General features: G+C 36.0%; 1 protein-coding gene across 2 annotated transcripts; it reads left to right on the forward strand.

Annotated features, from left to right (window-relative positions):
• Window positions 1-909: 909 nt before the first annotated feature.
• Window positions 910-12,798, forward strand: LOC143237747 (betaine--homocysteine S-methyltransferase 1-like). Of its 2 annotated transcripts, XM_076477306.1 has the most exons (8): window positions 930-2,053; window positions 6,163-6,295; window positions 6,554-6,672; window positions 8,007-8,198; window positions 8,861-9,008; window positions 9,380-9,562; window positions 12,167-12,395; window positions 12,544-12,798. In XM_076477306.1, exons 1-8 carry the CDS (start codon window positions 2,030-2,032, stop codon window positions 12,623-12,625), a joined length of 1,110 nt encoding a protein of 369 aa, XP_076333421.1. In that variant the 5' UTR covers window positions 930-2,029; the 3' UTR covers window positions 12,626-12,798. The 2 variants fall into 2 exon arrangements, with proteins under 2 accessions (XP_076333422.1, XP_076333421.1); XM_076477307.1 differs by lacking the exon at window positions 9,380-9,562 and having other exon boundaries at window positions 910-2,053.
• Window positions 12,799-13,085: the final 287 nt, after the last annotated feature.

Genomic DNA, 13,085 nt, shown 5'->3' on the forward strand with positions numbered 1-13,085 from the left:
AAATTCATTATACAGTTAATTAATGAAGTTTTAATCTCATAAATGTACACATTTTACATATCATTAACCACATTTTTTTAAAATCAATTTTGTTTGTTAGTGGATATTTTTATGTTTATTTCAAGCAATCAAAGACAATTAAAAAGTAACATATTATTATTAGTCTCACTAATAAATAACGGTTTGTGTTGATTGTACGTTTCTTTATGTTGCTCGTCAAATTACCTTTTGCATTCTCAGTATCTTCTCTATAAAGAAAAGTTAGGTCTCTGAGCTGCAATACACTCCCTCATAACATGACAGCACATATACGAGGAGTTCATTGTTAAATTACTGAAGTGTTTAGAGCTTCAGTCTTCATTGTACCTTACTAACAGTTTCATTTTTCAAAACATAAATTCAACGCATGAACATTCTCTCAACCAGAGGCATCTCGATGGTAAGAATAGGTTGTAAAAAAATCCGTGATTTATCTGATTTTGATGGAACATACAGAGAATGTAGCATATGATGACGTTTGCAGTTTATAGTTTCCAATAGGGACAGCAATTGATCAAATTATGAATAGTCATATAATCAGCAGAAACCCCACGTTTAATTATTACACTTTTTGTTCTGTAACCAATGGGCCCGCTAGGTAAGTCGACTTCTTCGCTCCTTATAGCAATTGTTTTTTTAGACTAGGATCCAAGACGTCTCTAATAAATAAAACCAGTGTTTCTGACAATGACTGGAACTTTGCTACTCTTTGGCATGTCATCAGCAATGACCACTGTTCACTGAGTAACGATTCAAGGTGTTCATCTTGTAAAACCGTTGTGGATGCGACCATGATGGAGATTTGTGAACCCTTGTTATGTTTGTTATAACAAAATTTGTTCACGACAAACTTCGCCTCCCAGTGACACAAAGGTATGTCTGAGAACTCACATCGCTAGAATTCGGGTTTCGATACCCGTGATGTGCGGAGCATAGATAACCCATTGAACAGCTTTGTACTTAATTCCAAAAAATAAACAAGCGACAAATTCTAGCAATTAAAACTATTACGTTATGACAAATGCAAACTAAAGTATAACAGACAAACATAAGTTTTATTGGAGTAAACACGTAAACCAATTTTCAACAGTCTAAAGAAATGTTTAACAACTTATAACAGAATTCTTCTGATTTCTTATGATAATACAGCCCTTATAGGCAGTCAGAAAATGCACATACAGTGGGAAAAACATTACTTGTTAGACGAACATTTTGATATAACAGATCAAAGCACAATCAAGAGGCTTTCGTTTCATACCACTTGTCTACTTAAATATTTAAAATACTCTTTTTTAAATAGCTCAGATGGTCTCCTTAGAAGATTTTATGAAATTTGTAATATGGGAAATCAATTGAGTTGACAACTACAGTATTGTACTAAATAAAAACTCCGAACTTAAAATAAAATGTTTCAGAAACCCAAAAGTCATAGTTAGTCTTAGTTAAATAATATTAAATTACAATCGCTGCAACTGTAATACGTTCAAAGTTAATTCATATTAACTTATGAACAGGGTGGACGTGACTTACCAATGAAACGACACAAGGCCTACTTTTGATTTTTGTTTTACAAAGCCATGTTATATCAAATTTTGGCATTTTAAAATTAGGTACACAGTGGCTTAGAATGTTGGGAGGGCTTCCACTTTTTAAATTGTACCAAAAAACGAACCAAAATTAGGAAATTATTCTCAAAAAGCGCAGGAGAATGCAAATAATTCAATCTAGAATCCAATACCTTCTGGGACCTCAAAGCGAGCCCCGCACGATGTCTAAATTGGATGCGTGATTGGGTATACATTTAGCGACATCACTCAACAAAGGGTCAACAATCAATCCTCTCTGTTTAATCACATGAGATACTACTCCATGCGGTAGTAATTTAAATACCATCTAACACGAACTTTCTGTCCATACTTTGCAGAAGAAGTGTAAAAATTAAATTTCAACAACTGGAATACACGAGGAAATATCTTGAAACATTTGAGTTATGGGATCAGCTCAAAATAAGAGAGTAAGTAACTATTATATTATATAATTATTGTATGTTCATTGCAAGCGTTCGAAGAAAAACTATAGTTTAGTTTAGCACACGTAGGCCCTTGATTTTTTATTCATTTTATAAGAAATAATTGTTGTCATAACTTATTATTTGAATAGAAGTATACATACTTAATTATACATTTAGTATTTCGTATTCAGCATATTTCAGCATTAGGTGCTAGATTTTAAAAGTTGTCACAGTTGCAACCTATAATAGAGAAACACATTTTATTACACTTTTAAAGTTTTCATTGTAGCGCTAATATATCAGTTCAGTGAATATTTCAGTTACATTAGTGTAGGTATATATAATATTTTAATTTTTGCTTTCAATATTTAACAAATTGAGAAATTTAGTAGATTTGCAAATACATTGGAAAAATTCATAATAATAACGAAATTTTGACGCACAAGTACTAAGTACAAGAGATACAGTTTGAGTAACATATTATTATATACTTTCTTCTCTTTGGTTAATAATTCCAGAATTAAGTGAGAAGTCAGTTTTTGCTTGATGGAATTACTGTTTACAAGAGGAAATGGTCTTACAGTGGAAAATAGGTTTAGAAAAGTCTTAATTTAGGTGAATTTTGAAACTTTTTGCAGTATTTGAATTTTGCTAAGATTTCCTCTTCATACATTGTAATTGTTATTTTTAGGTACTGCTAGAGTGAGTGACAAAGTGGCCCTAATTTTTTTTTAAAGTATTGCTTTCAATATTTAAGAACTGGATAAAATTATCAGCATCTCAAATACTTTGGAAAATACCACACGAATATCGAAATCTTGAAGTATACGGCACAGGAAATAAGATATTAATTTTTGAAAGGTAACAGAAAGCCACCTGAAGGAATCACCTGTCTTAACTCCTCGCACCGTAGTTTTGTGTCAGTTAGTCACTAATAGGCTAATAAATTACATGACGATAGAGATGTTTAACGCTGTAATTTGTACTGTCGTGACGTCAGTGAAATATACGTATGCCATTAATTATGGTTAGTTGTTTGTTGTTGTTGGAATTTCGCACAAAGCTACTCGAGGGCTATTTGTGCTAGCCGTCCCTAATTTTGCAGTGTAAGACTAAAGAGAAAGCAGCTAGTCATCACCACCCACTGCCAACTCGTGGGCTACTCTTTTACCAACGAATAGTGGGATTGACCGTCACATTATACACCCCACGGCTGGGAGGGCGAGCATGTTTAGCGCGACACGGGCGCGAACCCGCGACCTTCGGATTACGAGTCGCACGCCTTACGCGCTCGGCCATGCAATTATGGTTAGAATTATACACTCTGTAACCTAAAACACAATGTGACACATGAATTTTCAAGGCAAAAAAAAAAGAAAATATTTGTTACTATTAATTTGGGTTTCGTTTGTTCTTGAAATCGAACACTTTCAGGGACCCTGTAGAAATATATGTGTGTGTGTAATAACCTTAAATACTTTTCACAGAGCAGTTAGTTACTGCTTGAAGGAATTATTTTTCAAAGTGTAAAATAGATTTTTTGTTCGTTTTTTTTTAAATTTCGCGCAAAGTTACACGAGGACTCTTTGCGCTGGCCGTCGCTAATTTAACAGTGTAGGACTAAAGGGAAGGCAGCTAGTCATCACCACCCACCGCCACTCTTGGGCTACTCTTTTACCAACGAATAGTGGGATTGACCGTCACATTATAACGCCCCCACAGCTGAAAGGGTGAGCATGTTTGGCGCGACCGGGATGCGAACCCGACACCCTCAGATTACGAGTCGCATGCCTTAACACGCTTGGCCATGCCGGGCCAAGAGGTTAAGAGAGGTTGTATTTTGATTTTTGCAGTATTTGAATATTGCTAAGATTTATTTTTCGTGAATTTAAATATTGTTAAAGAATAGCTAGAGTTTATAACTCAATGTTTAGTGTTTAATTTTTCACTTTGTCTCATAGCTGACTGTTCATGTTTTTGAATTTTTCCTTTAACTCGGAATTATTTATAAATTACCCTATTATCATTTAAAAAAAAATCTAAACAATTATTTTTTCATTTTAGCTGAAGAATTTCAGACAAGTCCTGAAACCTTTACAACAGTTGTTTCTGCCCTGTGGCACAGCGATATGTTTGCGGACCTAAAACGCTGAAATAAATGTTTAGATATCCTGGGTGGGCAGAGCACATACAGCCCATTGTGTAGCTTTGTGCTTAATTTCAAACTACGCAACAGTTGTTGGAACTTAACATTAAGTTACCTTGTTTAATTTTGCACTGTTTGATCCTTCTAATGAGCCATTTGATTTCAGACATTTAAACAATATATTTGTGTCCAATATTAAACCCCATTTAATACTATGTAAGCCCTTAGATATGCCACTGATGTACTGGAGGACTAATAAACATAATTCTTTTAAATACTAAAATTTCCAGTTTTAATATTATAAGAAAACTGTTTTTTGTTTCTTTAAAGTTAATTACAAAGCTACATAATGGGCCATCTGTGCTTTGCCCACACGGGTATTAAAACACAATTTATAGCGAATAAGTCCCGAGACATTCCGCTGTACCATTGTAGGTATTATATGAGAAAGTTATTTAAAAACAATAATAACTGTAGGCTTCTCGCCATCAATTAATTAGTGATTGTTATGAGAATTAGTTAAAGATAACACACTACATAGCCAAAAGTAGGTGGACAGCCGACCATCACACCCACATGTGCTTATTGAACATCTCATTCCAAACCTTGGGCATTAATACAGAGTAGGTCCCACCTTTGCTGCTATAACAGCCTCCACTCTTCTTGTAAGGCTTTTCACTAGATTTTGAAACATGGCTGCGGAGATTCGCTCCTATTCAGCCACACGAGCTTAAGTGAGGCCGGCCGAGAAGGCCTGGCTGCAGTCGGCGTTCCAATTCATCCCAAAGGTGTTAGATGGGGTTGAGGTCAGGGCTCTGTAGAGACCAGTCAAGTTCTTCCACACCAACCTCGGCAAACCATGTTTTATAGACCTCACTTTGTGCTTGGGGCATTGTCATGCTGAAACAAAAAGGATCTTCCTCAAATGGTTGCCACAAAGTTTGAAGCACACAATTCTCTAGATATGTATGCTGTAGCGGTAAGATTTTCTTTCACTAGAACTAAGAAGCCTAGCCCAAATCATGAAAAACAGCCCCGACTATCATTCCTCCTCCACAAAACTTACAGTTGGTACTATGCATTCAGGCAGGTAGCGTTCTCCAGGCATCTGCCAAACCCAGATTCGTCCGTCAGATTTCCAAATAGTGAAGTGTGATTCATCACTCCAGAGAATGCGTTTCCACTGCTCCAGAGTGCAATGGCGGTGTGCTTTACACCACTTCAGCCGACGCTTGGCATTGAGCATGGTAATCTTAGGCTTGTGTGCTGCTCTCGGCCATGAAAACCCATTTCATGAACCTCCCGACGAACAGTTATTGTGCTGACGTTGCTTCCAGAAGCAGTTTGAAATTCGGTAATGAGTGTTGCAACTGTGTACAGATGATTTTTACGAGTTTCAATACTCGGCAGTCCCGTTCTGTGATCTTGTGTGGCCTACCGATTGTGGCTGAGCTATTGTTGCACCTAAACGTTTCCACTTCACAATAACAGCACTCACAGTTGACCGAGCTCTAGCAGGGCAGAAATTTAACGAACTGACTTGTTAGAGAGGTGGCATCCCATACATTGCCACATTGAAAGTCACTGAGCTCTTCAGTATGACCTATTTTACTGCGAATGTTTGTACATGGAGATTGCATGGCTGTATTCTTGATTTTATGCATCTGTTAGCAATGGGCGTGGCAGAAATAGCCGAACCCACTAATTACAAGGGGTGCCCACATACTTTTGGCCATCTGTCAGGGGTACAAAAACCTATGAATCTGTAAATTTTAATCTCTATACATTTGTTTTATTATAGCATGTTTCAAGTTACAGTGGCATATGAAATTCATTAGTTAATTTTTAGTTCTGATCTAATTAATAGATTGTTTGCTTTTATCACAAACTAAAATCTTGTTTTTTTAAAAGATTTTAAACCGAATTTCAACTTAGTAAAAAAACTCGCTTTTTTCTGTTAATAAAGAAGGGACTACTGCAATGTTTGGATGAGGGAGTGGTCATAGGTGATGGAGGATTTGTTTTTGCTTTGGAGAAACGAGGTTATGTGAAAGCAGGAACTTGGACACCGGAAGCTTGTGTCGAGAATCCAGATGCTGGTAAGAAAATGTTAGGGTATATATATATAAAGTAACAATTTAATCTTTTAAACTTTAAATCTTATGAAAAATTAATTTTACCGATTTTTGTCAGAGTTTGCTCACCTTTTTTTTCAAAAATGACGATTAATTGCATTCGTAGTCAATAAATGTTTAGTTATCCACACTTTATTTGCATTATAGTGACTATTAAAGATTTTGCTTTGCTTGTTTTTGCTTATAAGTTTTTGTCCTTTAGTTGTGTTTTTATTTCTTTAGTACGTCAACTTCATAGAGAATTTCTCAGAGCTGGTTCAGATGTAATGCAAACTTTTACATTTTATGCCAATGATGATAAACTAGCAAATAGGAGAAATGAAGCTGGAAAAACATTTACAGTAAGTGTGTGGGTCATGACTTTTGTATTTGGTGATAAAATTTATAGCAAATTTGGATCTTGACTTACGTATTTGGTGACAAAACTTACAGCAAGTATGGATGATGACTTACGTATTTGGTGATAAAAATTACAGCAAGTATGGATGATGACTTACGTATTTGGTGACAAAACTTACAGCAAGTATGGATGATGACTTATGTATTTGGTGACAAAACTTACAGCAAGTATGGATGATGACTTACGTATTTGGTGACAAAACTTACAGCAAGTATGGATGATGACATACGTATTTGGTGACAAATCTTACAGCAAGTATGGATGATGACTTACGTATCTGGTGACAAAACTTGCAGCAAGTATGGATGATGACTTATGTATTTGGTGACAAAACTTACACCAAGTATGGATGATGACTTATGTATTTGGTGATAAAAATTACAGCAAGTATGGATGATGACTTACGTATTTGGTGACAAAACTTACAGCAAGTATGGATGATGACTTATGTATTTGGTGACAAAACTTACAGCAAGTATGGATGATGAGTTACGTATTTGGTGACAAAACTTACAGCAAGTATGGATGATGACATACGTATTTGGTGACAAATCTTACAGCAAGTATGGATGATGACTTACGTATCTGGTGACAAAACTTACAGCAAGTATGGATGATGACATACGTATTTGGTGACAAATCTTACAGCAAGTATGGATGATGACTTACGTATCTGGTGACAAAACTTGCAGCAAGTATGGATGATGACTTACGTATTTGGTGACAAAACTTACAGCAAGTATGGATGATGACTTATGTATCTGGTGCTTTCAAGCTTATTACTTAGTTTACTTTACCAGCTTTACACTCCTAAGTATCTATGGATGTTAACTTGTTTTGTTCTCGTTCACTTAAGAGAGAAATTTTCTATATTTTATATATTTATTTATAAATATTATATCTATATCTACATACTTTATATTTCCTTTATTTTACAAGAGTAGAGTTCTAATTATCCTTGAATGGTTAGTTGTTCTTTTTCCCTGTTTTAGAAGGGTGTGGTCGCCTACATTTTAATTATAGTTTTCCACTTAAGTTTCAAGCAATGACCCTCAATAAAAACTTCCTGTACGTGTGACAACTAGTCCTGACAAAAGTTGTTAGCAGTGAATAATAAATATGTGTACTAAAATTGCTTAGGGTTATCTTTACATTGACATAATTTACTGTAAGTGTTTATTAAAAGTAAATAACAAAAGCTCTAACTCAGCTATATGGGGAAAACTACAGGAGATGAAAAACGATAAATAACTTTCTTCTGGTACGACTTTTTAGGGGCATGAAATAAACAATGAAGCGTGTAAACTAGCTCGAGAGGTAGCAGGAGAAGGTGACTGTTTTGTTGCTGGTGGATTTTCACAACATCCAAATTACCAACCAGGTACAAACAAAGAGAAAGTGCAAGAAGTCTTCAGAAAACAGGTCGACGTCTTCGTCGAAAACGAGGTGGATTTTCTCATTTGTGAGGTATAATATTGTACAGTTATTCACCACTGTATTTCTTACTGAACTGTTTTGTAAATAGGAAGAATATTATTAAATATGTGTTTTATTTACTATCTGCTATTAGGTCTAATAAGTTGCTACAACTAATTTATAAATTGTAGATAAATACTAAATAACATGTAAGTGTAGTTTTATATTTCATTATATCTACTGTATTTTATTTCTTCAGACGGCACTCTTGAACCCAAGTGCAGAAAAGATTTGTCCTGTTAGTTGATATGTTTATAGACTGATTCCACATGAACCAAATAAAGGCAGTTTATTAAGTGAAAGGCCCGGCATGGCCAAGCGTGTTCAGGCATTCGACTCGAAATCCGAGGGTCGCGGGTTCGAATCCCGGTCGCATCAAACATACCCGTCCTTTCAGCCGTGGGGGGTGTTATAATGTGACGGTTAATCCCACTATTCGTTGGTAAAAGAGTAGCTCAAGTGTTGGCGGTGGGTGGTGATGACTAGCTGCCTTCCCTCTAGTCTTACTCGGCTAGATTAGGGACGGCTAGCGCAGATAGCTCTTGAGTACCTTTGCGCGAAATTAAAAAACAAACAAACAAATTATTAATTTAAGACTAGGTTAGTTACAGTTGTAAATCTACTTTTAAATTTCATAAAAATTTTTCTCACAGTATTTTCAACATGTTGAAGAGATAATATGGGCTATTGAAGTCTGCAAAGAGACAAAGTTACCTGTGGCAGCCAACATGTGTATTGGTCCCGAGGGTGACGTAAACCACATATCATGTGGAGAGTGTGCAGTAAAGATGGTTAAAGCAGGTACTTGTCTGTTATACGTTTACTTACTCTTGTAACGTTGGATTTAACATTAATTTTTTCCCCTATTTACTTGTTAAGTTTACCATACTTATTCCAAAGTTTTATAATATTAAAGAATGGTTGAAGTATTTAGTTGTGATTTGAAGAGGTTAAACGCTTTGTAAATCTTGTTGAGGCTGATTTTGTTTAGTATGATGTAATAACGTATTTTTAACAGCCTGAAGTTGTTACTCTTATCAAACATAGCCATGCTCTTTTGATAAGAAAGGTACACGTTCTAATATATTTAATATCATAGAATAATAAGTTTTAATTCCAACAAAATCAGAAATGTATCATTGATTTCTCAACATGATTTTTATCTCGTGAAGGTGCTGATGTAGTAGGTGTGAATTGCCGTTTTGGCCCCGTTGAATCTTTGGAAGCTATGAGACTTATGAAGAAAGCTCTGGATGTTGAAGGACTCAAAGCTCACCTTATGTGTCAACCTTCAGTATTTCATGTGCCTGATGCAGGAAGAGGAGGCTATAGTGATCTTCCAGAGTTTCCATTTGGTAATTCGATTTGTTGTATTTTTCTAGGAATTGGTCCCAGTGGTTGTTTCGTCATACATGAATTGTAATTTCATATATGTCTTCTCTGAACTATTTATTCTATTATTTTATTACAATTCGTGAAATTAAGTTATAACCACTATCTGCAGCAGTGGCATCATTTGGAGTACTTCAGAGATCATAAGATCCATTAGGGTTCTGACCACTCTTGTGTCTACCAGGAACTCAAACTCTCACCTTTGTGTCCTCTTCAAAATATTATGCTTCACCCAGTATGACAGAGTTATGTTAACCAATGAATTATATAATGAATCATCAAGCCAATGACCTGAGATGTATTGACAACCATTGCTTTCGACCATGGTGTAATGAACTCAACCCTGGAATTTCTGCTAGAAATGGATACTTCGAATTAGCTCACCACGACTATAACCCCATTAGCATTCAGCTGGATGATAAATCATCTACAGCATCCAAAACTCATTGCTGATCATTATGGATCTCCTGATCAAGAGACCATTATAGATGGTTTTTGATACCTCGTTGTTGGACGAAATGGTTATTTTCTGTGTTGCCTTTCATCTGCTAAGCTGTAGGCTGAAACAAGTTACCCAAGGTCTGCCTTCCTTCCTGTTCACAATCATATAAGCTACTCCTAACCAGTCCACTAGCAAAAAAGTTACTTTGCTCATCCAGTCCTCAATGATACCAAAACAAAAACCTCAAAATTTGCTGAGGTGTATATCTCATCGATAAATCTTCCTGTAACGGACAACCTGAATAGCCTTGCACAATCTGTAAAAACAGTGTGGTTTATCAATGCGCTGGAATTTGTGGATAAATAGTGTATAGTATTTTATTTGGGGACCCAGAATGGCCAGATGATTAAGGTACCTGACTAGTAATTCGAGGGTCGCGGGTTCGAATCCCCGTCACACCAAACATGCTCGCCTTTTCAGCTATGGGGCGTTATTATGTGACGGTCAATCCCACTATTCGTTGGTAAAAGAGTAGCCCAAGAGTTGGCGGTGGGTGGTGATGACTAGCTGCCTTCTCTCTAGTCTTACACTGCTAAATTAGGGACGGTTAGCGCAGATAGCCCTCGAGTAGCTTTGCGCGAAATTCAAAAAAATAAACAAACCAAGCTTCACTTGGGATCAATCATTTTTTGAAATACTTTCCACAGCATCCAACACTCATTTCTAGTCATTATGGACTTACTGATCCAGAGACCATTAAGGATGACCTTTCATACCTCACTGTTAGACAAAATGCTCATTTTGTATGTTGGCTTTCATCTCGTAAGCTGTAGGCTGAAAAGTTACCCTGGATCTGTCTTCCTTCCTGTTCAGAATCATATACTGGTTATTCCTATTCTGTTTCCTAACAAGTCCATTAGCAAAGCAGTTACTTTGCTCATCCAGTCCTGTAGGATACTCAAGCAGAGGCATGAGCATTTGCTGAGGTGTGTGTCTCATATATAAATCTTCTGTGGAAAACATTAATAGCCGTACGTAATCAGTAGAAACCAGTGAAGTTTATCAATGTGCTGGAACTTGTGGAGAAATGGTTTAGAGTCTTTTATTTGGGTTTAGACCAACATGCTGGAGTCAGCTGGGTAGCACTATTCATTGGCAATATTGGTACTACATCTGTTGTTCTAGGTTTATATCTCTTCAACGGCCAGTTCTGAGGAAATACATAAAATCTTGTCATGACAGATACAGATTTTGAAATCATAAATATCTCTCACTTCCAAGTTCTGTTCTACAAATTTATTAGGCAGTTTTTTAATAGACTTGGAATCAGCACAATTTAGCATGATTTTCCTCTGGATCAACTCAGCAACACAATTTCCAATCGTCCTTTTGCTACTTGCCCAGATGGTCATCAGAATTGAGAGCAAGATCATCTAATCTCAAGAAGTAACATCAAACAATGTGTTCGTAAGTCCACCTCATATAAGCGGTAATCTCTCTGAAATATTTCAGGAATAGGTGTAAGTCTTCTTAAACATTGTGGTGTGATCAATTTGATTTCACTCACAAGTTTCTCTCTTACTGGATGCAAGGTGAAAATGTTTTTCATACAACGACACACCTGGGATGGCCCGTCATATAAGCTTGAATGATCATCAGTTGCTCTTAAGGTTGTAAGATACATTTTGGTCCTGGAGAACATAGTGCATGATATCTGTTAAGTAGAACATTAACACAACACCAACAAAAGCGAGAAAAATAATGGCTTTCTGAGAAACTGTGTTTATGCCAAAACTGCAAATAAATATTTTAAAAGAAGACAAACCCCTATATATCTAGAAGCAGATATGAAAATAGGATATGTATGCATGTAACATCATTACTATTTTTCATTCTACTATCTAGCTATGCCTGTTTAACCTCTGTCAGTTGAAAAATATTCATAATGCAATACATTATTAATTTACTGTCGTATAATACAATTTGTTTAGTAATTGTAAATTATTTTACAAAAGGTAAATGCAATATAACATGAGGTTTAATTATTAAAATCAGTTTGTCACTGACTGAAATGAGTACCTTTTACAAATGACACAAGTTATTTGCTCTTGGATTCCATATTTAGCAATGGAACCTAGGACTTGTTCAAGATGGGACATACACCGTTTTGCTAGGGAAGCCTATGACCTTGGAGTCCGTTACATTGGTGGATGTTGTGGTTTTGAACCATATCATATCCGTGCTATTGCAGAAGAGCTTGCAGAAGAAAGGGGAAAGAAACCCAAAGCATCGGAGAAACACGACATGTGGGGTGGAGGGCTGCGGATGCATACCAAACCTTGGGTTAGAGCAAGGTAATATATTTGATCAAGGGATACATAACGTAAGGAAACAGTTTTTCCGTTTAACTAACTGCAGGTTTTCCAAGTGACTTCCTTTTTCTTCTTATACCTTTAACCACAAAATTATATTTTACTTGTAATTCTGTTCCTACTATTCCAGAGCTTGTCGTAGTTACTGGGAGAAGATCAACCCTTCTTCTGGACGTCCGTATTCTGCTTCTTATTCAAAACCCGACAATTAACGAATCACAGCTCAATCAAAGAATATTGAAGCAACTTGAAGGATACGACGACTAAAGAATTTAAATATTACATTTAGTACAACTGTTACGTGCATATTCAGTGTCAAAATTTGTAAAACAAACCCAACTGTAAGAACATTCAACAATGTATAAAATACTACTGCTAAAAATGATTTATATTTATTTTATATAGAAACAACTGTATGTTAATATATGACTAGCGTATAATCTGTCAGAAATGACGGGGCAAGTACTACCACCTTACCCATAGTATACCCTAACCCAGCGTATCCCATACTTACTCGATTCACGGCGCTCTTGATGTCTTGGAATTTTTTCGCGGCGCTCCTGAGGAAAAAGAAAAACCTAACAATTCCATTTATTCAGTAGTTAGGTCCAAACAACTTAATACTTAATAAGTATTTATGTCCTAACAACTTAGTAGCCGTTGAAGAATAAT

This window comes from Tachypleus tridentatus, chromosome 13 (genome assembly GCF_004210375.1).
Source record: "Tachypleus tridentatus isolate NWPU-2018 chromosome 13, ASM421037v1, whole genome shotgun sequence".
Lineage (NCBI taxonomy): Eukaryota > Metazoa > Arthropoda > Merostomata > Xiphosura > Limulidae > Tachypleus > Tachypleus tridentatus.